The following is a 24,248-nucleotide window of genomic DNA, read 5'->3' as shown; positions in this document are numbered from 1 at the left end:
TAAATTAGTACAACCATTATGGGAATCAATATGAAGAGTTTTCAAACACTTAAACTAGAAATTCCATTTGACTCAGCTATCCCCTTCTAAGTATCTTCCTAAAAGAGATAAAAGACATCATAGTTGTTATGGTTTGTATATAGGTGTCCCCCCAAAGCCTCAAGCAGTCTTGGGGCAGCTTCTGGAGTTTGTGATTGATTACTGTGGGTGTGGATGCTGCCCCTACCCTGGGGCAGATAATTTGCATTACAATGTAAGGTGGGAAGAGAAGCTAGCTGCTTGAGCTGCTGCTACCCCTCCCTTGTGCTCTGGCTCTTTGCCGCCACCATGAAAGGTTGCCCTCTGCTATGTGCTGCTCTGCATTGGACCCAGCTGAGTATGGACTGAAACCTCCAGTAACTGTGAGCTAAATAAACCTTTCCTTCCTTCATTTTGAGTGTCGGGTATTTGTCCCAGCAACGAGAGAAGAGTAACTAAGAGTAACTAAGTATAGCAACATATGCATACTCATCTTTATAGCAGTACAATTCAAAATAGCTAATTCTTGGAAGTATTCTATGTTCATTAGCAGATGAGTAGATAAAGAAAATGTGGCATTTACACACAATGGAGTTCTAATCTGCAATAAGAACGATAAACTTGTCATTCGTAAGAAAATGGATACACCTTAAGACCACAGTGTCGTGTGAAATATATAAGATATAAAGCTTAAATATTTCATGTATTTTCTTATATGAGAATCCCAGATTATAAATACAGAACAAAATAAAAGACAATTAATAGGAAGTAGGGAGACAGAACTTTCTCAAAAGGCAAGAGCATCAAGAGATGGAGGCAGAGAAGAGAATGAAGGAAGATGAAAAAAGGAACTGTGATGTACATGGACCAACTGTACATAAGAAATATAAACATTATGTACTACGAACATGTACTAATATAAATAAATAAAAATTTTAATAATGCACATAAGCATACCTGATTTGGTTATATAAACTTCTCAGACAGACAAAAGTAAATCCAAGATAAAAGAAATCACCATGGATGGCAACATTTCTGAGGAAAAGAGGATTGACTTGAAGACAGAGGTTACTTCTTGGTCTTTGCAGAACAGTTTGTGCAAGTTTGTGTTATTTGTCAAAACTGATCAAAATAGCTGGGGGGAGGGAGGAGGGAAGCTGTGTCCACACCCTATAATCCCAGTACTTCAGCAGCTGAAGTAGGAGGATCACCACAAATTTGAAGCCAGACTAGGTTATATTATGAGTTCAAAGCCATCCTGAGCTATGTAAAGGGACTCTACCTCAAAAACAAAAAGAAAAAAACAAAAAAACCTGATTAAAAAAAGTGTGGGTATTGGTACTGTATCTCAGCAATGAGAAAGCTGCAAACTAATACAGTAACTGCTCTGACAGCATAAAGACTGTGTTGGTCTACTGTTTATCTTTCTATAGGTTGACTGATTGCAACTTACATGAAACTCTATCCCTGACCCCTGCCAGTATTCTGGCAAAAGGAAATCAAGCTAAAAATTTAACCTATCTACAAAATTATACTAATTTTCTTTAGAAATATTTTAAGAAGTCTTCTTTCACTAGTTGGAAAGAACAAAAGGGTTACAAAACCAAGGCAGAGGGCCGGCCAGATAGCTCAGCAAACTAAAGCACCTGCTTAGGCAGAGTGCAGTGGCCAGGGTTCGATCTCCAGTGTACCGTGCTGGCCCTGCCCCAGGGGCGCGCTGAGATGGTGACTGAGACTGGCTGTGGTGGCACACGCCTGTAATCCCAGTGCTTGGGAGGCTGAAAACAGGAGAATCACTTCTGAATCCGATCTACATAATGAGACCCTGTATACCCTGTGGACCTTGTCCTAAATAAAAAAAAGAAAAAAAAAAAGGCAGAAAAAGAACAACACAAGGCCATCTTCAGAAGACAGGTGACATGCCGTGTCGGTCCCGCCCCTGGGGCTCACTGAGCTGTCAACTGAGACTGGACATGATAGCAAGCACCTGTAATTCCAGCACTTGCGGGGCTGTAAACAGGAGAATCACTACCGGTCCGATCTAGTAATGAGATCCTGAACACCCTGTACACCCTTCCCTAAAATACAGGAAAAAAAGGTGACATTGAGTCTTCTGGGTTGATTCCATTCAATCAGATTGCATATGAACATCTGATTCTTCTCTGTTGATTCCACCCAACTAGTAAATAAACTTTTTGAGGCTCTAATAAGGACAAGGAGCCACAAAACTGCCAGCCATGTCTTAGTTTAGTAACACCAACCCTTTCCTTTCCTTGTGGAAATCACCATTTCCCACCCTATCTAGTGGAAAGGATACCAGTCAGAGATTCAACTCTGGAACACAACAATTGGCCTGAAGAGGAATATAGACCCAAGCCATACAAACAGAGAAAAATCTTTGCTTAGGATTTTGTGTATGCTAGGTACGCACTATCATTGGACTACATGCCAGCTTTGTTTCTTTCTTTTTCCTTTTTCAAACAGTCTCACTAAGTTGCCTAGACTGGCCTCAAACAAATGATCCTCCTGCCACACGCAGCTGGGATGTCAGGTGTGTGCCATTCTGCCTGGTTTCTTAGGATTTTACATACAGATATGATGAATACGCCGTAACACTGGAACAGTCTATGATCAGGCCTCCAGGGTGATAAGAAAAAAGAGAGAAAAACAAAATTAATAAGGGGTGAAAGGATATGACAAGGCTGTTATATTCCCAGGATTCCTAGTTCTGAGAATTGATAAAGGCTCTTTTTGCTTAAAACACCAGCAGATTCCTTATCATTTGCAATTCAAAGGCTTATATGGCACAATAGCCACAGGACTGACAAAGTTAATGAGGCAGCCTTCTCTGCTGGTTATATGATAAATTAGAATAACAATTATGATGGAAAGGGATAAAATATGTTGTAATCAGATGTGGTAGTTTATGTTCTCTAGAGAAGACTTTCCTCCTTTTGAGTTCCCATATCAGCATCCTTGGATGATGCCCAGGGTCTAATTACCTGATGAGATCTCTAGCTGTTTTTGAAAGAGACTTCTAATGAACTGCCAGAGAATGGTCCTTAGAAGCAAAAGGTCAGAAGCAATAGTGCAGAATTTCTTAATTGCTGTATAAGAAAATTTCCAAGACCCACTAATGAAAAAGCCTTCTACACCTAAGTCCCTTGACCACTTAACACACATCATTATGGAAATAAGATCAAGATGTTGACAGTAGGATGCTACACTTCAAGAAGCTAGATGAGTATTTTATGTGGTATTCCACAGTAATATGAAAAGCTATTTGGGACATCCAAATAGAAACATCCACAGCTATTGCAAGTTGGGTGTGATTCTATGTGAGTGCCCAGGTTGTACCATCTTCACTTTTACTTGTTTCTGCAGTCAATTCCCTATCCTCTTCCTTCCACATTGTAGTGGGATGGTAAGAGGGTCTAAAGGCATAATCACTACAAAGGCTTGAAGGCGGACACTAAGGATGGCTATCCCTGTTTCTCCCTAAGGAAGCTCCAATCTGCCTAAAGAGATAAATTTCAAAGTCAGACAGTCATATACTCAAACCTAGTACAGTACAGGAGAAATCATAAATTCCTTAATTTGTAATTCCTTGTGCAAAATGGGCATAATGTATCGCACACTAATCTAATGAGTACCAACACTGGGGGGCACTTAGTGAATCTCTAAGATTACAAAGAATAAAATTAGAGGGCAGACCAAATAGCTCAGTGGATTAAAGCACCTGCAAACAGACAGAGGGGCTGGGAGTTCCATCCCTGTGCCTCTGCCTGTGCGCAGCCCCACCCCCAGGGCTTGTTGAGACAGCAAGTGAGACTGGGCGTGGTGATGCACACCTATAATTGCAGCTCTTGGGAGGCTGTAAACAGGCGGATCACTACGAGTCCAACCTAGTGGTGAGACCCTGAACACGCTGTAGACCCTTCCCTAAAATACAAAAAAAAGGACAAGAATAAAATCAGACCACCAGCCAATGGAGGCAGAGAATGCTAAGCCTATGAAAACTGAATTATATACTTTTTTAGTATTAAAAATAAAATTTTGGGGTCAGCCAGATAGCTCAGTGGAATAAGGCACGTACTTCAGCAGAATGCAGCAACAGGAGTTCATTTCCAGGCAGGCCATGGAGGTCCCGCCCCTAGGGGCACGCTGAGACAGTGATTGAGACTGGGTGTGGTGGCCTGCACCTGTAATCCCAGTGCTTCGGAGGCTGAAAACAGGAGAATCACTAGAATCCGATCTACATAATGAGACCCTGTACACCCTGTAGACCCTTTCCTAAATTTATAAAAAAATAAATAAAATTTTTGAGACTTAAATAATAGTTAATAATAGCTACAAAGTATTTGTGCAGAAAAGGCATTTGGGATACATTTTATTTCCACAAGACAAATCTGTGCCTCTAGATGTAGAAAATGTTCTAAAATTCTATTTTACAGAGGTATCAGCTAGTGATCACTTAGTTGGCATACCACTATGGTGGTATATGGCCAAAAATACGACAATAATGGTATATGGTATATGGTCAGTTTATATGTGGTGCTAAATGCAGTCCTTTTCTCCTCTTCTATGGACTTTCTGCTTTTCCTAGTCCAGCTTCCTTCCATCTCTTCTGGTTCAAAAAACCTTAGAGGCTAGTATGGTACAAGTATTTTTTAGAAAGCCAGGCTTTTTAGTTTTCTGCAAATAATAATAGACACCTTTTCCCTGTTAAAAATGAAAGCTATAATGAAATAAAAATATTAAATATCAAAACACTAGCATCTCAGTTAGCACATCCTAGGAAGGTGTGGCCCCTTGGAAACAAAAGGAGATAGAGCTACATGGCCCAGAGCTTCCAGACAGTCATGAATTATAAATCTGGAAGCTTCTTCATATTTCTCTTTCCTGCTGCTTTACAGGAATAGTATTAAATTGAATTATGTATCTCAGACTGGCTTGGAAACACATGGATTATTAATAATGTTACACTGTTACAAGAACTTGTGAACTTTACAAATGAAAGAGAAGTCTGCACATGTTTTTTACTTCATTTTTCTAACCCAATGCTAGTTGCCTTTTCAGTTTGTTTATTTATTATTTTTTTTTTTTTTGTGGCTGGCTCAGCCCACCCTGGGGGCAAGGCTGGCACAACATGTGGAACCAGGGATCAAACCATGGTCCCTACATGCTTGCTTAAGACTGTTGGGCTATCTCGCCAGCGCTAGCTGCCTTTTGAAACACTTGCTCTAGGCAGGCTGCTCAAGTCATCCCTTAGTCACTTCATCCTTCAACAATTTTTTCACTTAGCAAAATTACAACCAGGTCACAGTCTAATTTAGGTTTCTTCAAGTACCACCAATGGATTCCCTCCTGCTCATTCTTCAGTTCATCTCTACTTCCACAAATTTTATTACTGAGATCTGAAGGTAGCATGTCAATTTTACATGAAATCCCAGGGCCTCGTTTTTGACCAATCTATGGCAGTGAGGTAAAAAGATAAACATTCTAGACAAACTTATGAGGGCCCCGTGTTCCCTACTTCCTGCTGTTTACACTTTTGTACAGTGTCTTTCAAATGATTATAGATGGGAAGAATGACTTGCTTCTAGCCATCAGAACACAGCAAAAGTGGCACAATCCATGTGGCTATACATATTACATAATGGAGATGAGATCTCTTCTCACAACCCTGATGAACTCCCTGTCAATGCTGGGAAGGCCCATGTGGCAACAAACTAAGGGTGGTCTCCAAGTAAGAGCCAGGGAGAAATGTCCGCCTCAGTTAACAGGTCATAAGGACCTGAATGCTGCCAGTGACTATATAAAGCAGCTCCTTCCCCAAATGAATTTCTAACCTTGACAGGGTGTGAAACAGAGGACCCCACTTAGCTGTGGCCAACTGTTGACCCACCATAATTGTGGAAAAAATAAATGTAGATAACTCAAATTATGACACTGTGGTCATACTGTTACGCAGAAACATATACACAAAGAACTTCAGGATGAGAAAGTAATCTCTGACATCTGAGCCTGGTGCCATCAGCAAGACCTTGAGGTTGCCAAGAATGATCCTGCACTCATATCCAGGTTTAGCATTAAATACAAAGCATTTTAAAGAACACTAACAAAAGAGCAGACCACATTGTGACTGCCAGCAGGGATCCTGGAAAAAATACGACCATTCTAATCATATTTGAACATGAACAGAAACACAAACATTGTCCAAAGCATGATGACCAAACATTCCCGTAACTCACCATTATGCACATATAGTTTTAACACTGATTCATTCTGTCTTTTTGGTAAGATTTATTAAGAGTCTTACTCGCAAATATATTTTTACTTGTAGCATTCAACACAGAACAAAGCTCCATATCCTGAAAGCCACCTAACACAAATCTAAATCCTATACTAAGGCCTTTTCGAAGAGTGTCATACTATAGTAACCCACAATTCCACTAGCAGGTGAACTACCTTGTCACAACCAGCAATAAACCCAACCTGTCCAAAAACAGGCGGGTGCCTAGTTAAACACAACTGGTCTTTGTCTGGAAAGCACTGGAAAAAACTAGTACAAGACAAATAATCACATCAAGAAACACTAAAAACATCAACAACTGACTTTATCATGCAACCTGAATGAAAAGAGAAGCATAAATCAGTAAAAGAGAAAGTATTCATTTGTAGTTTAAATTAGACATACAACATGAAGACTAATTGTTTCAAAATGAGTATAAAGATATTGTTTGATAAATAGTATGAACATAAATGAGTAGGAATAACAAAACTAGGATGGATTCCCTGCTTCAGCCTAAATATAAACAAGCTCTAATGAAGGCTAAGTAATTAAACATAATTACTAAAAAAATAGCAAAAAACTAATGGACTACTTTGCCCGATCCATGGAAAGCAATTAACTTCTCACTTGGAAATGATAAAAAGACATGTACTGACTTAATTTAGATACTAATTCTTTCCATATAACGAAAAATAATACAAAAATAAAATAAAGTTCTTGAGAAATAATTGCATCACACTGATAAAATATTTAAATATAGAACAGGTTTATTCAAACTGACAAGGAAAGCATCACCTGTTCCAAAAGATAAATGAGCAAAATCTAACAGACAACTCTCAGGACAAAACAGTAAACAAAAAGATGGAATCATCTTCAGTTCTTAATGGCCCATTTTATACTTACTGGCCAGCAAGTTAGACAAATGAACATCTGAGGAGATGGTGGGGCACACTAGCAAGCCCCTTCACCATTGGTAGTATTTTTACATTGTTACAGTTTATTTTGAATGCAGCACAGAGAAAGAGCCATAATCTAACCATTCAAGGCCAAGGAGCCCTTTCAATTTAAACTACTGGCTCAGATTTCACAGTATTACCTACAAGGCAAATGGAAATCACTTAAAAGATTAATCATAGGGAAATTTTTGATGAACTATGTTATAGTAACACAAATTAGATAGTTGTCAAATGTGAAGCGTAGACTCATGGAAAATGTTTCAGATATGTGATGAAAAAATTAATAAAAATAAAAACAAAAAAAGGTTCTAGGTACAGCTCTCAATGGCATAGTGCTTGCCTAGCATGAGTAAAGCCTTGAGTTCCTTTCCCAGTACTCAAAACAAAACATATAAAACATGCAAATAGCCAAAAAGCTATAGTATGCTGGGCATCAGTTGAGGCATTCGATGCTCACCTGTCATTTAATCTTCAAAAACAACTGCCAGAAAACTAGTATTATTCTCATTTTACAGACAGATACTAGGGCAAAGAGAAGTTAGGTTACTGGCCAAGAGAAGTGGAGATGATACAAAATAAGGTATGAGTACCTGACCTACAATTGCCATGCAAAGTAAAATTATATCCCTGGAAAGAAGTCTGGCATCTCCTTCAGTTCTACTAACTTGATTATGTTCTAGAATAGAATGAGGAAGGCAACAGTGCAGGATCAGTACCAGAATGAAGCCCTCCAAGCTGAGTAGAGACCACTACATAAAGCTAAGAGCAAGCTGAGAAGATGAGACAGACACCCAGAAAATCGAGGAAAGGCACAACTGGCTGGGGAGGGCGGGTAAGATTCCCCCCTTCTGGAGGAAGAGTGGCTAGAAAAGACAGGCACACATCTAAGCAGAGGAGTGATCTCCTGCTTATCTTCCATCTTACCAAAACCAGATCTCTTCTCTGTTAACAACTGGTTAGGTCTGGAGATAGAAATCAGAGCATCTGTGGGAATGCAGGCATGGGAGTGGGCTGGCCTGATCTAGTTATCTTTCCCCCACTCCCAGACAACTAGATTCAGTAATGTGGGAATTAAGGGTGATACAAAGTTACCCCCCACCTTTCAGGTGACTGTGCTCACTGGGGGCAGTCAATTAATCACTGTTTGTCACCATTACATCATCAAACCGTTGTTCTTCTAAACTAAGTACAATTCTTTAACAATTAGTCAAGTCTCAGATGATGCAGATTAGTGGTAAATGGAAAACTGGGGTAAAGAGGAAAGGAAACTGGTGTCTGAGAATGGAATTAGAAAGTTCATGCTAAGAGATATGTACTGGGGGATGGGAAAACTTGCCTCCAGACATTCTGTCCTATTGACTGTCTTGCTTATTAATACCTTTGCTGATTGGACAGAACATAGCCCCAAGTTACAGGCAGCACCCTTTCCCTGACTACACCACATATGCAATCATTTCAGAAGGTCATTTTGCACAGAGTCTGGAGGCAGAACTAATTTGTCATCAAGGCTTCTGAGACAAGGAAAGCAAAGCTAAATGCTTCACTAGACATCAACATTGTAAGGCAGCAGAGTGAGTACGGCTGAAGAAGGAGAGATGTTAAACAATGCCCTGTAAATCTGATCTTACTGATGCTATATCTCAGCCAGACCAGAATCAGTTCTCTGCAAAATGATTAATCACCACCTCTCTGAAATATTCAAGGTCCTCCTGCCTCTTAGGATGGAAAAAAAAAATCTAATGCTGAAATATGACTTTGAGGCTTTTGTTCATTCTATATTCTTTTAATAAAATAGAACAAAAAATTTTGCCTTGGGCTTGGCTGAGTTATGGGGTTTATCTCCTAAGTGGCAAAAAGCTTCATTCCTCAGTCCAATTGCCAAACTGAGCCAGAATTAAAAGAAGCCTTATAGGGGAGAAAAAAATGCCTGTTATACCCTCAGGCTACAATGTATCAAATATGATAACAGCTCTGAAAGACAAATTTTCTCTTCATATTTATAGAAAAATGGGCACTGCAGAACAAAATTAATTTAGCTAATGGGCAAATGCTGATGGCTGTGTGTGGCAAAGCCTGGTTTCTGTTTCTGACAAATGCTGGATGAATTACAATCAGACTCTACAACTTGCAATGGGAAGAACTGGGAAGTGGGAGAACAAAATCTTGGGGAGCTGCCTGAGGCACATATTCCAGGGGCACCAGCACCTACCTTCTCTGCATACTCAGACACAATCTGCTTGATCTCGGCAGAGCAGAGGCCCACGATCTGGCCCACGGAGCTTGCGGTGAGACGGCTCTGCAATCACATAGGGTACATTGTCAAGGTCAGGCCATGTCTTTAACAGAACTGGAAGACCTAAACACTGAGTACTACTGCAAAACAGTAATATTTCCAAGGGAACAATTATTTCCCTTTTGCCCACTTATTCATCATTTAGAAGGAAAAAAAAAGCTGCAGGACACAGAACAAAAGTCAAAGCTACCTTGCTACTCAGCCACTGAGCTGACTGTGTCAGCTTCCCCTCAGGTCCTGGGTACTGCTGGAAACCACTCCTAACACTCCCTGTTACATTTCCAGGCCTCCTGATGGCCACTGAATAAGCCAGTAAGTACTTCATGGGCCCAGACTCAAGGAAGAGGACAGCAAATACTAGACCATAAGAAAGCTCAGAGCCCCAAACATCTCTCTACTGCAAATAAATGATCCAAGTCCTGTACATGGCTAAACCTTCTGGATGGGCTCTGTGTTCTGAAAAGGCTGATATGAACTCTGAATTCCATCTCCTACCTAATGACACCGGAAGGAGGCAGAGGATGGGTGATTCTTTGGGAGAGTGAAATCTATGATTATAAAGAGGCAAGGCTGACCCCTATTTCCAGCAGAGGCCTGCAAGGCAAAACAGGAAACATCCTATGCTCACAAAGGCCCTCAAGTCTCTTCTCACAGGTCTCTGCAGACTGCAATCCTATACATTATAGAATAGCTTCCCAAAAGGGAACCCTAATGAATAAGACATTAATGCTCAAGGGAGACAGTCTCCCTAGGAAGAGGCCTCCCAGAGCAGAACCATGGGAGCCAAATTCTCCTCTACATCTCCCCTCTCCCTTACCCATAGTACTTTACCTCCTCATTTGCCATGGCAGTCATCTTGGTCATCAGTGACTGAATACGCTGCTGAAAGGCGGACAGAAAGAGCAGCAGTGAGTGGCTCTGCCCACATCAGACTGAAGCAAATGCCCCTCTAGGTCTCTGTGATGGCACCCCAGTGTCATTTTCATGACCTGGTTCTATGGCAAGCCACATGGCAGCTGATGAAAGACAACTGGAAGGCATGGAAGACAGCTCCTGGCTAGCCATCTCCTCAAATGACTGCAACCTCAAAGGATCTACACAGAGAACATACCTCTTCAGCTGCTTGAAGCTCTTCTTCTTCATGGACATCTGCTTTTTCTGTAGTTGACAGCCCTGCAGGAAGTGTTTTCTTATCCTCAGCCTACAAAGAAAGATGTAAAAACAGCTGAGTACCAGAGTTGGAAACTCAGCAGAGAAAGGATAATATTGCAAACAGCCATGAGCTTATTAAAGAAAACACACATATAAGGAAAGCTGACTGAGCCCTGAGAGGGAACAGACAATCAGAGCCAAAGCTTGCATTCAAGCAACATAGCACCCACATCATATGAGGCCATTCTAGTGAGCTCTCTCGATCAAAAAGCAGTGATTATAAGCAGTCTTTGATGTCAGATAGACACGGATTTGGATTATTATGGCATTTTAAGGTTGTATCTTCTTGGAAAAAAAATCACTGAGACTCTCTGAGCATCAGCTTTGAAACCCAAAACACAGGAACAAGTATCCTCTTCATAGCACTGTTAAGTGAAATAATGCATGAGGACCTCTTAACAAAGGGCCTGGAACCTAAGGTTCGGCACTGTAAGATCTATTTGTCTCCTCTAGTATACACACAAGTGAACTAATAAACACTTAAGTGAAAACAACTCACTGAGATTCCTTTGCAAACTCAGAAAATCTCATCTTGACTTACTTGGCTGTTTCATGTTCAGCTGTCTTCTGGAGGACAGGCCCGTAATTTACAGTTGTAGGCCATCTTACGCCTAGTACCCTGTTCATACCTGTCCAGAGGCCCTCATTCTGGGACAGGACTCCAGGTTCACATTTTTAGACCCCACATGACCTACTTTCAATTACCTTTCACCTCCAGTACCAGGAGTAAAAGTACCCAGCCTGTGGAGGTGGCAGAATGGAAATACCACGACAGATACACAGGGGCCAAGGGCAGCTGACACATCCCTACCCTCCACCTTACCCAGGACCAGCCACTCCTGCCAGGCTTTCCAGGGAACTGGGTCCCAGGCTGTCAGTGTCTGACAGAGGCGAAAGGGTGATCACTTCTACCTCTGAAATATTCTCCCCCATTATCGATGCTTTTATCTTACCTTCTCTATTTTGTTCTGCCGGCTAAATCCGTATCTCCTGCAGACCACAAAAAGTGGAGTTCAGTGACTACTCAAATATCACAATAAAGTACGTCAAATGCATTCTGGTTTGATTTTTATATGGAAAATACCAAAGAGAATTCAGGCTATTTAGTGCCTGGAGAAAATGTTTCAAATGCCTTTCCCAGAAATACAGTCCACCATTCTTTCAAAGAAGGGCCAGCTATCCTATTTGCCACACATTTACTATAAATGGAGACTTTTAGTTGGCAGAGTATATTTTCCTTAAGTGCCATCATTACTTTTTGAATCAGGAAATGCATTTCAGAGCCACAATGTATGCTAAAAGCCTTCAAAATACCTGTATAAATAGATGTGACTATTTTCTCAAGCCCAACATGCTCTGTAATGCTACTTTCATAACTTCAAATTCAGCACATCACTTTATTTTCAAACATAACCCAAGCATGATGTCAATAATGTACATTCACTTAATATAATTTGAATTAAAGCGCACATGCACACACACACAGAAATACACTTCCATTTTAATTAGTTTACCTTCTGGCTCTAATTAATCTATGTCTTTAAAAAAGCAATTATAATAAAGCAAAAACTATTAAAAAAGAAACATAATGCAAAACACCCAGCCTCACACACTTTAAAGAGCTTGTAAGTAAGTAAAGTTACATGCAACTGCTTAAGAAAAACAAATTACACCTCTCTGTCCCCACACACTCCAAGCCTCACCTGCCTGACCTGTGTGCTGCCTCTATGGTGCTGGAGCCTGCAGCCTCCTTCCCTCCCACCTTCCTGCTCCTTCCTCATCCAACTTCATGGTGCCTGGTGCAGCCCATCACTGGCAGGCCTCTCCTCTCAGGGTAAAGGGGATCTGCTCAGCAGTGCAGTGCAGTGCAGCTTCTCACTGAGAGCCTGTACACTCCTGTTCCAACTACTACCTGCACAGGGAGCTTGTACACACTGTTCTCTCCCTTGTTTCCTGATCTATCCCTCAACTCTCAACCTCAGCTCTAAACCAGCTTTCTTTCCAAAGCACCCAACACACATACATACACACGCCTAGTTACGTATCTGCATCCTTCCTCTTGAGGGTAATGACCCTGCCTTCATATTCTGTCTTCTTTTGTGATGGTGGGGATCAAAATCAAGGCTACATGATGCTAAGGAAGCATACTACTGCAGAGCTACCTTCCAGCCTCTCTTTTACATTTTGTATCTCCAATGCTTACTGAATTAATAAACTAAACATGAATGAAAGATGCAAAAATCAAGATGCTATAAATGTTGCCTGGGCTTTCTGTTATAAGTAGAGACCCTAGCAATGTTTCTGTCCTTCAGGCCCAAAATTGCAGGATTAAAGTACAGCAAACAACTCAGTTTAGGTTTCCACACAGATTCTGTGAGGGGCCTTGGGGCAGACCCTGTGAATTGGTCTAATCAACATCAATTATATCTTCTTGTAGTACTACCGCAGAAGCAGCAAAAGAAGACTTCCGTATTTCTGCCATCCAGGGTTCTGACTACTAACTAGGTCTCACCAATTGGAAGCATTTATTGGAGTTGGGAATGAGGAATAGCTAAATGAGGAGACAAAGAAGGTAGGAAGGATCCACTCAAGGACACTGGATTTGGGGCCAGCAGCTCTCACAATGGTTTTCTGCTCTTGCAGTGAGGGTTTTCTGATTTGGGCACAAGTGGCATGCTACACTATGGGCAGCTGCAGCACCACTCTCCTAATTCTACAGGTTGTTAGCTAGCTTCCTAAGCATGTAGTCAGAAGCACCTCCCTTGGTCCAGCTCTCCTGGGAGGCCTAGGAGATCAGTCTGGTGCACATCACTCCCAGCAATCAATGAAGCCCTCCTGCTGAAACTAGTGTTAAGGCTCTGTTCTCACACAAGGTCTCACCAAAGCTTCCCAATGGTGTCCTTGTATCTAGAACATTCTTTCCATTTCCAAGAAACGTTCTTCCCTCTTTAGTCTTTGGAGACCCTTGGGGCAGAGGACATATCCTCGGATAATGATAATTCTCCAAATGGAGCAATAAACAACTAAATCTGAATGACTCAACCCCAAGTCCCATGTATTCCTCCATAAAGATACAGGAACACTCTTCTGACCACTTAAAAGCAAGCTGCCCTCACAGCTGTACGCTTCTTCATTTATACCACAAAGACTCACATCACACAGCATAAAATAATTATCAATTATACATAATTTTTGGACCTGCCTCTTAAAACTCCTAGAAGGAGGAATTTTCTTTACTCATATTTATTTTTAACATTAAAACAGGTATCATGGTGGCTTAACTCAATTTGTTTTTAGATAGACTAGCTTTTAATCATTCAGAAAGACTTGCCTTCATACTATCAAAGAAAAGTCATTGCCCTTCCTTGAAAAATTATGATTAAGCCTAATTTCCTTCCATACTCTAAAGGAAGAAGCTATCAGATGCTCATTCAGGAAGTTGCTAATGTCAGTGCAGTTAGTTACAGCCACCCAACAAGGGCTGGGTTGTAAGGCAAAGCAGTAGACAGGAACCTCTGCCAGCACAGCAGAAGGAGGAGGAGGTATACTTACATCAAGGGATCAGATACCCTAAGTAGACGATGCAGGATATAAATATAGGTTAATATCTAGTGTCAAGCAGAACATTTAATGGAGAGAAGCAGTCCTTGTGGGTTTCAAAAGTAAAAATAGGTTATAAAATAACTTTTTAAAAAGCTAGGTATTAAGAAGTGACACTATTTCTAAAGTCTTCATTGCCTTAATTATGACAATAGCCACACAAATCCAAAATTAGTATTATAACATCACAAAACTGCTAAAAGTGCTTCCATTTCTTCTGTTTACTACAGGTTTTGATAAGTGGCAGGACATGAATGTCACTGCCTCTACAAATGTCCCACAATCATAAGCACATTTCCAGAAGGAAACTGAAAAACAAGCCATAGAAACTTAGCTAATACCAGACAGGCAAGTCCCTGCTGCTAGAAATCTCAGGGGTGAAAACAATGAACACAATTAGACAGAATATAGTTAATTCAAATAAAGCAATTCAAGTCACCTTTTTGTTTTGTTTTGTTTTGTTTTGTTTTATTTACTAAACAGACACCTAGACTAGGGCTCATTCATTACCTGCCATATTCTAAAAGTGTAGCATGGATTCGAGATTCTTCATCAAGCAGCTCCTCTGCTCCCTGCTGACGTTTGTACTTCCGACGAGGCTTGTACACATCCTAAGTGGATGAGACAGACAAGTTACTGCATGGAGGAAGGCTCTCCTAAACAGGCTGCAGGATGCCTCCTTCCAGGCAGGGCTTCAGGTCTTTCCTGAATATAGTGAGTGCTTTTGCTGCAGGACAAGGCATTTAGGGAAGCTGCTTCTAGGATGCATATTCTGCAGGGAACAGAGAAAAGGTCTGTGAAAGCTGGGGAAAGACATGAACGGCACTTACAGTTACTCGAAATGATTTGTTTTTGCAAACACAGCACATTAGTGGCTACAAAAAAGGGGACTTCACTTTTAATCATTTATGACAATGATCAGTGTTCACTGAAAAATGTCCAAGTACATGAATTTATGGATCACCAACCCTGCCCAACAGCTTAACAGCTGGGTACCCTTTTATATCATTTACAGATGTGAAAACAGCCACTGTCTTTTTACTGTGACAAAAATAAAAATAATGGAACAAAACTCAGAAAATAACCAAATACTCTTCAGTTTTTTGTTGTGTTCTGTATTTACTTCGTTACTTAATTTTGTAAGTGGTTACATTCCTGTAAAAAGTTTCAAACAGTAAAAAGGATGCAATTTTTTAAAGAAGTCCCGCCTAACCCTCTCTTTCCCTAAATCTAATGTCTCTCCAGATACCACTGTCTAACAGGTGCACATCCTTCCAAGCCTTTGCAAATTTACATAATTACATGTATATCAGACATATTTTATTCATTTTTGGCAACACTGGTGGTTGAACTGAGGGCCTCTGCACTGAAATATCACACCACCAACACCCCTTTGTTTTTTTTTTTTTAATTTTTTTTTTAACATTTATTTAGTGTGTGTGTGTGTGTGTGTGTGTGTGTGTGGCCAGCTCAGCCCACCAGGGGGCGCGGCTGGCTGGCATGTGGTGTTGGAAGATCGAACCGCGGTCCCTGTGCTTTGCCAAGCTTGTTCCAAGTAGGTGCTTTAGACCACTGAGCCATCTCTCCAGCCCCAACATCCCTTTATTTGTTACTTGGAGCCAAGGTCTCCAAGTTGCCCAGGCTGGACTAAAACAAGTGATCCTACTGCTTTTGCCTCCTACCTGGCTTCACTTATTCCACAGATCGTTTATAAACAAAAAAATTTCACATCATTTTTATAGATTATATTTAGTGTATAGTTTACATTTGGACTTTTAATCTTATTAAAATGTTTTGGTATAATGAAAAGTTGAAACCCAACATTCTTTTCTGAATATAAAATTAAGAATCCCAACACTGTCAATTTAAAGCTCCATCCTGCTACAAATTTGAAATGGTACCTACAATAAACACCGAATTTCGTATGATATATCTCTTTGACTTGCTTTATGTCTCCCTATCTCATCTCTCCACTGTTCTTTTTTCAAATTTCTTACCTTATGTGTTTTTTCTACCTTCAACATGTCTACCTTAGTATCAGCCCATCAAGTTCACTTTAAAAAACTGTTGAATTTTTTTAGAATCACTCTAAATTTAAATTACTTTAGGAAGAACTGAGTCCTTTATATGAACTGCCACCTTGAGAAACAAGACTTTGATTTCTCCTCTGAGGTCTTTTTACTCTTGAACTCAAGCTTGAAAGTGAACAGTCATTATATAACCAAACCCTTCTACCATCCAGAGGCACAAAGCAGTTCTCCATCAGACATGTGTTCACTGAGTCCTAAAAATAAAATTTCTGTATGTCAAAGGAGATTTCAATTGATTTAGACTCTAATACCAGAAAAGTAGAGTGATTAAAAACATCCAGAGTTATGTAGCTTATATTTGGGGCGTACTGAGATGTTAATTGAGACTGGGTGTGGTGCCAGGCACCTGTAATCCCAGTACTTGGGAGGCTGAAGACAGAAGAATCATTAGTCCAATCTGTGTAGTGAGACCCTATAGACCCTGTACTAAATACATTAAAACCAACCAACAAACAAAAAAACAACAAACTCCTAGGCTCAACAAATCCCTGTACTTTGGCCTCGAGTCTCTTAAGAGGCTTGTGCAACTGCCTAGCTAGATAAAAATGTTTCAGATAAAAACATAGAAGTAAATATAGATCTTTGTAAAACATATATTTTGAAATGATTTCATACATGCACATATTGTATACATAGTAAGAGGTATATAAGTGGGTGCTCAATAAGTGTAGGCCTTTATCCCCAGGTGACCTGCTTTGTCATTCTACCCCAAATGAATGTAGTGGCATTTTATTCTAATTAGAATTGCCACTTCCACAATTCTGCTTATTTCTATTTTGAATTATAAAAAGTTTTGCACAATCTGTGACACACTATAAGATCTCAACAATTCTGTGCAACTGGGAAAGTAAAATGGTCTGGGTGATTCTGCAGGGCTGGTCTCACAAACTGCTGCCACAAATATTCTCTGCTTTGCCCCTGGTATTCACATGAATGGCAAGCTATAAATAGCATAGACATACAGTTAAGTGAAAAATGACACCATTATTGTGTATAATTTAATTTTCACTGAAAATGAATAGCCTGATTATAAATAAATACAAGAAAAATAGCTCTACTATTATAGGAGTGCTATATAATTGAGCTTAACTGTTATCTTCCTTAGTTACCATTGAGTCAATGACCTAAGACAGGAAACTAGGTCTAAAATCAGTCCTAAAAAAAGGACTGATTTTTAAAACAATAGAATACTGAAAATAATAGTCACAAGTACCTTTTATCATCCCAAACTACGACAATACTGGCATTTTATATACTTTCCATTCTAAAGTATAAACCTTCATACAAAGTTGAGAAAGAGCTGTATGAAGTTGAGAAAGAGAGTCCCTCCAAAAGCCCCAGGTTCCTTCTCTGAAAAAATGAGCATGGACTAACAAATCAGGGAGGGCATTCCCGGTCTCTCAGTCTTTGTGTTCTTTAAACCAATAAAGATATGGACTTGGTAACATAATTGTGTCAATAATTTCATGATTAATTTTTAAAAATCATGCTTTGTACAGGATTATGGTCTTTTAAAAATAGGTGTACAGAGTCAGGTCATTAACAGTGATCACAGTGGTAATAGCTGTCATTTATGAATAGTAGTTATGTGCCAGGAAGGTAGACTATGCTGTCCATTTGATTCTTATACATAGGAAGCTAGCTATCCTTGCTGTCTCTATAAAACTGAGGCAAACAAGTTACACTTGCCTGTGGGTATGAAGACAGTAAGTGACAGAGACAAGAAGACACCAGAATTAGGGGCTTGAACCTGCGAAGTCGCGCTGTAGAACCTAATGCATAAACCGCTACGCTCTCTCTCCAGCCTGGACACCAGAATTGGGACCCAGAAGAACTCTGTAAAATGTTTCATGTCTCAATTCTGACCTTACTTCATTATGGATTCCACTGTTTTGTCTTAGTAATGAAGGACGTATGGTTAAAAATAATAATACTAATGAGACCTTTTTGTAAAGTAGAGCACCCCTGCACCCTGAGAGTCAGGTCTCAATCTGCAGTTCTAGTTACCTGGTTCCATCTGTCAAGATGGACACCTCCAAATGGCAGTGCAGGGAAGTGGAACTCACTGCACCACTGCAGTGTCAGCAGCAAGTCCTGATCAAAACTGCTACGCAATTACCACAGACACCTACTTTACTGAAAATGGAGCAGGCTGTAAAACAGTCACTGTCAATCTGGCATTCCACACTCAAAAGCACTAGTGGGTCAGTGACACTCAACTCTCAGGAGGCAACATTTTCCTCCCTCTGTTACTTTAACTTCTGTGGCTTCCCATCTATAAAACAGGTAGGTCTAAGAAGAACTGTAAGGACTAACCAATACATTTAACAGTACCTGACACAGAAGGGGATGTACATACATCTACATTTTTCTATTATCCAAAATACATTGCTATATATAACATGCCTGTATATGGATGGGAATATGGTATTATTAGGAAAATGTACTCTGTTTTATTGTCACATCTACCTTTTATGAGCTAGATGAAAAGGTCTCCCTCACAGCATTCCCCACAGAAACACTGTGGCAGAAATTTTAAATGTTCTCTTAGATGATTAAGTAAATCCAACGAAGTATTTTCTTCCAATTGGAAGCTCTAAAAAGTCTCTTTTTCCTCTTCCTCCTCTTCTTCCTCCTCCCCTTATCCCTCCTCTTCCTCTTGTGTTCTCTATTCTCATTCCAAACATTACAAATATATATATGAGCTTTGGGTAAAATTTTGTAGGTCTTCCACATTTAAGAGCAAGTGTTATAGACTGTGTGTATTTGTCCCCCCAAAGCCTCAGGTAGTCATGGGGCAGGGGGGACTTCTAGAGTTTGTGATTAATTCATGATCCACTGGTATTGATGATCAGAGTCTAGAAATAAATCTACATGTGGACATAACCGAAAAATGTGTCCCAGGAATGTGTGGAAAGTAGAGACCAGGAAGAGTGGAAAATCAGAAGAAGCACCAGTCCCTATTGTGAAGGAGTCAGATATAGATCAAAATCTGTTGCCTCTTTGTTTCTCTGCAACTACAAAGGAAAATTATTAACCTTTCTATACTTCAATTTCCTGATTTTGAAAATGGGATTAATAAAATATCACTGTCAGGGCTGGGGAGAGAGCTCAGTGGTCTAAGCACCTGCCTGGCAAGTGCAAGGACCCAGCTTCAGTCCCGGTACTGCACGCCATGCCAGTCCTGGAACACTGGGCAAGTCTGAGAGGTGGGGCGAAACCATGTACCAAATAAATAAATAAGCAAATAAATGATTTAAAAAATTTAAAAAAATATATAACTCTCTGAGTGCTGGTAAGAGTTAATACCTCATTAGGTGCCAGGAACTCAGCAAATACACAGCAGCTATGTACTATGCATATTTTATAAAAGGCTGGGTCTGGAAACTAGACACCTTGACCATATTTTATTTTTTAACTTCACACTCACAATCCAAATTTGTGATTTTAATTTCTTCAATATGGAGCAGGCAAGCAACACCAACAGACATCTATAAGGCAGCACTGGACAAACAGCTGGAAAGGGATGAAAACACCCTACAGAAGTTAAACCTTACAAGAAAGACAGGTTTCCTTCCCTCTAAGAAAGCGGGGGTTTTCCTTGGGGCAAGTACAGCAAATAAACTGCAAGCTGTTTCCTTCATAATATGTGTACCACAGCCTTGGCATCTCCTGCACACTTCTGGGACTCATTTCAAGCCAGCTAAGGAAGTACACACGGAAGTGGCAGCAGAAATGGATGAACATTAGCTCAGCTGAGAAACCTGAGGCAGTTTGTGAATGAAGAAGTGATTTCGATATGTGAGAAAAGAAGAAAACAATGCCCAAAGATAACCTCTAGCCAATTCATAAACATTATTTACCATTTTTGCTAAACATGTTTGCCAGTCAAGTAAGAATTAAAGTTTACACATAAAGAAGAAAATTAAGAAATACAAATTCTAACCAAAGAGCCTATTTTTTTTTTTTTTTTTTTTTTGCTTTCCAATATTCTGATATGATTTTCTAATCAGTCACAAATAGTGTTTTAGAGGGTCATGGCAGAGCAATTAATCAGCTTTAATCATGGCTCTAGACAGGAACTTTGGGACTATGTGTTACTCAGTTTCCTCATTTGTAAAGAAATACTACTAATTAATGGGACTGCTGTGAGAACTAAGTGAATTACAAACATTTGGAATAATTTTGGGGGATCATGTCCATTATCATTATCATCTCAAATTCTTTGTTTACTTGCTTGTCTTTCTGAGACAGGGTTTTACTATGAGGTTCAGGCTGATCTTGAACACTCTACGCAGCCCAGGCTGGCCTCAGATTCATGGCAATCCTCCTGCTTCAGCCTTCCAAGTGTTGGGATTATAGCTAAGTAACACCCTGCCTAGCTATACCTCCTTAAATTCTATGCAGTCACATCACCAAGCAAAAGTAGATAAAAAAAAAAAAACAACTTCCATTACAAATGACCAAGAAAACATAATGTATCTAATGTTCTATAACTATTTCATAGGTTTAAGATGATACACGCCAGGCTCAATTTTATTGATAGTTCAACAGTTACATAAATCTTTCTAACTTCTGAGTCATGTGGCTGAATACCATATTTCAATATGGTCTCACACTGCACCCAAGGCTCAGAGTGAGATTTACATAAGAAGTTTATCCAGGTAAGCATTAAAATTTTAACTTGTAATTACTATTTTTGAACAGAAGACATACAAACAGTATGAAATTTAAATAGTACAGTTTTCAGCAAATATTTCTTTTCCCTTCTCTAGCTATCATACCCCCAATTTCCTATCTCAAAAATAATATTGTTACTCTTTCAAGACAAAAAATACTACCTAAGACAGGGGAAAGTAACAGCACAGCAAACTCTTTGATTATCCTTTTATGAGAAACACTGTTGAAGAGGAATCTTTAATAGTACATACAAGACCTTGTACACTGGTACTTTCATTCATAGATGTAATTCTTTCCATGATTCTGACAGCAAACCAAACTGGATGAGAACCAAATTAAATTCAATGGTTAGATTCAAATTTTTTTTTTTTTTTTTTTTTTAATACCAGGGATTGGACTCAGGACCTTGCACTTGCCAGGCAAGCACTTATTCCACTGAGCTATCTCTCCAGCCAGGTAGAGTCAATGTTAACCCTGTGGTTAATTCTTGTCCAATTCAGTTTGCGACTTGAATTATGCAAAGACTTAAGTCTGTGAACCAAAATATCAAGGTACTAAATTGGTAAGCAAAGAGAAAGTGACAAAATTATATTTAAATTATTCCAATTCAGTTACAATGCACATTAAAAATTCAGAAGAAATATAAAGATTTAAAATGGCTGTTTCAGGGCCAGCAAGACAGCTCAGTAGACTAAGCGCCTGTTTTGGCATGCACATGCCACGCTGGCCCCACACCCAGGATGTGCTGAGCCAGCTAAAAAGGCTGGGCACGGTGTTGCTGCCTATAATCTCAGCACCTGGGAGGCTGAAAACAGAAGGATCACTATGAGTCTGAACCATGTGGTGAGACCCTATACCAAATGCATAAATGGAAAAATAAAATGACTGTTTCTGTTATATTAAAACTCATTTTCCTATAGTATCTCCAAACTCTTTTAAAAAAACCTTAAGAATATTTATACTTCAACACTATTTCATAATTGAACAAAATTATCATGGCATCATATTTTTTTCTTATTTAATACTGCATCAACTCTGAAAATAGTGTCACTATTTTAAAGGTTTTTCATCCCTTCCATTTCCATAATATAACCGAGGAAAACTCACGGATCACAATTATAAAGTGTAATAAAGACCTTCTAGTTTTACATGAGCACTTCATGTTTTTCATCAGCAAGTGAATATTGTTCTTTTCAGACTAAACTTATTCTTAAGGTAAGCCATTTTAGAATTATTTTTCCAGAAAGATTGCACAGCTAGTTCACAAAGCCATAAATGGCAGACAAATCCAATTCTTAACTTACAATGCTATCCAAATCACCTACATAAAAATGTGTATCTGATATTGAAGCTGGGCAGCATATTAATAGACAGTGCAACTACAAAAATCAACTAATGCTACATACATAAACCTAGCTGAATCTTACAAACAACACTAAGTAAAACTTTAGGCACCATACAATTTAGATGGCCTAAACAAAATGCAGAATAGTACTATCCATTGTTTCTGCAAGAGTATACACCGAGGCACAAGGACTTCAATCCTGTCGGAGATGGGAAAAAGTACTGCTAACAATGATCACTTGGCTCTGGTTTGCAGTGTTTAGAAAAGCACCAGCTTGTCAGGGATAATGGTACACATCTGTAATACCAACACTCAGTGGCTGAGACAGGAGGACTGCTAGGAATTCAAGATTAACATGGGCTATTACACAATGAGTTCAAGGCCAGCCTGAACTACACAATGAGATCCTGTCTCAAAAAAAGAAATGCTGGGGAATGGGCACAGGTGTAGAGACTTGCAGTCATTAAAGTGCACTGTGTATGGTGAAAAAGGCCACCCCATAGTTCCCCACACAAGACTCAGAAACTGCTGTCTCTTCAGAGTCATAGAGAGAATGGATATGCAGCATTACCCTCAATTTATCATTTCCAGTTCATCATCTGCCTTTCGAGCTATTCAAACTTTATTCCTGATCCTGGAATAAATGAGAAAGCACTTTGCATTTGGGCATTTCTCCTTTACAACTGAAAGCAAGCTCTCAGGCACTGGTGGTAGGAGACCATCTGTAGATAGTGGTCTCCTAGCACTGAGCACATTGCAACAGCCTGGGCTTCCCTCAAACACCCATTGAAACTCAGCTCATGGGCAATCCAAGCAGCTGATTGATGAGTCAAACAATGGGCTTCTAGAGACTATGCGGTGCAGAGACAGAAGAGTAGGGCAAGGAACTTACTGAGAGGTTGACCACTGTCTTGATAGCCTTGTCTTTTCTCTTTACAAAGTCATCATCCTGAAAGACAAACACAGTAATTAAGCAGATCCCATAGAAAGATTAAAACTCAACAGGACTCCTCAAAAAATCTTCCTCATAAACTTTATCACTGTATTAGCTTAAGCCATATCAATTTTCTAACAAACTGGAATATACTGTATTCTCTAAGGAAAAAAGTGGAATCTCTGCAGATGCTTCCAGCACAGATCTGTTCGGCCAGTAAGAAGGAGGGCCATGGAGTGCAACAGTTAATGCAACTTACCATGGCAAAGAAAAGAACAATAGTTGCTATTAGATAGGATAAAAGGCATATGACATGTTGGCATTCAGTAAGAATTTCATAGCGCTTAGCTATTATTACTGTTAATTATTATAAATCATTACTATAAAAATGTTTTAAGCAAATAATCTCTCAAAAAGTTTACATAGAGTGCCTGCTTGGGCAAGAACAGGGACCAGGATTTGATCCCTGGTACCACATACCACGCCAGCCTTGCACCCAGACGCACTGAACCAGCCACCAAGACTGGGCATCATGGCATATGCCTGTAATCTCAGTGCTGGGGAGGCTGAAAAGAATACGATTATGAGTCTGAGCTGCATAGTGAGACCCTGTACCAAATACATTAAAAAATTAAATAAATAAATAAAAATTTTAAAAACTTTACAGAATATTCACTGTATTCTCAGTTCTGTAGGTACCACAGACTGATATTGAGAATTCTGAAAATCCTTTTTTTTTTTTTTTTTTTTTTTTTGAGGAACCAAGGATTGAACTCAGGCCCTTGCACTTGCCAGGGAAGAGATTATTCCACTGAGCCATCTCCC

The 24,248-nt window shown here is 39.7% G+C and overlaps 1 protein-coding gene across 2 annotated transcripts in view; it reads right to left on the bottom strand.

Moving 5' to 3' along the window:
• Positions 1–24,248, bottom strand: part of Ccdc93 (coiled-coil domain containing 93) — an 87,955-nt gene that overhangs the window by 42,028 nt on the left and 21,679 nt on the right. Inside the window, exons 6-12 of one of the 2 annotated variants that reach the window (XM_023709707.1) lie at positions 23,382–23,438; positions 14,885–14,985; positions 14,327–14,344; positions 11,728–11,764; positions 10,674–10,763; positions 10,394–10,444; positions 9,479–9,565 (exon numbers count right to left, since the gene is read on the bottom strand). In XM_023709707.1, coding sequence (XP_023565475.1) covers positions 9,479–9,565; positions 10,394–10,444; positions 10,674–10,763; positions 11,728–11,764; positions 14,327–14,344; positions 14,885–14,985; positions 23,382–23,438 — 441 coding nt within the window. The remainder of the gene's footprint in view (positions 1–9,478; positions 9,566–10,393; positions 10,445–10,673; positions 10,764–11,727; positions 11,765–14,326; positions 14,345–14,884; positions 14,986–23,381; positions 23,439–24,248) is intronic. The other variant, XM_004626365.2, reaches the window with a different exon arrangement.

The sequence above is a fragment of the Octodon degus genome, unplaced genomic scaffold (genome assembly GCF_000260255.1).
Source record: "Octodon degus isolate 3935 unplaced genomic scaffold, OctDeg1.0 scaffold00014, whole genome shotgun sequence".
NCBI lineage: Eukaryota > Metazoa > Chordata > Mammalia > Rodentia > Octodontidae > Octodon > Octodon degus.
Note: the sequence above shows the minus strand (reverse complement) of the source record. Positions and strands in the feature narration are given on the sequence as shown.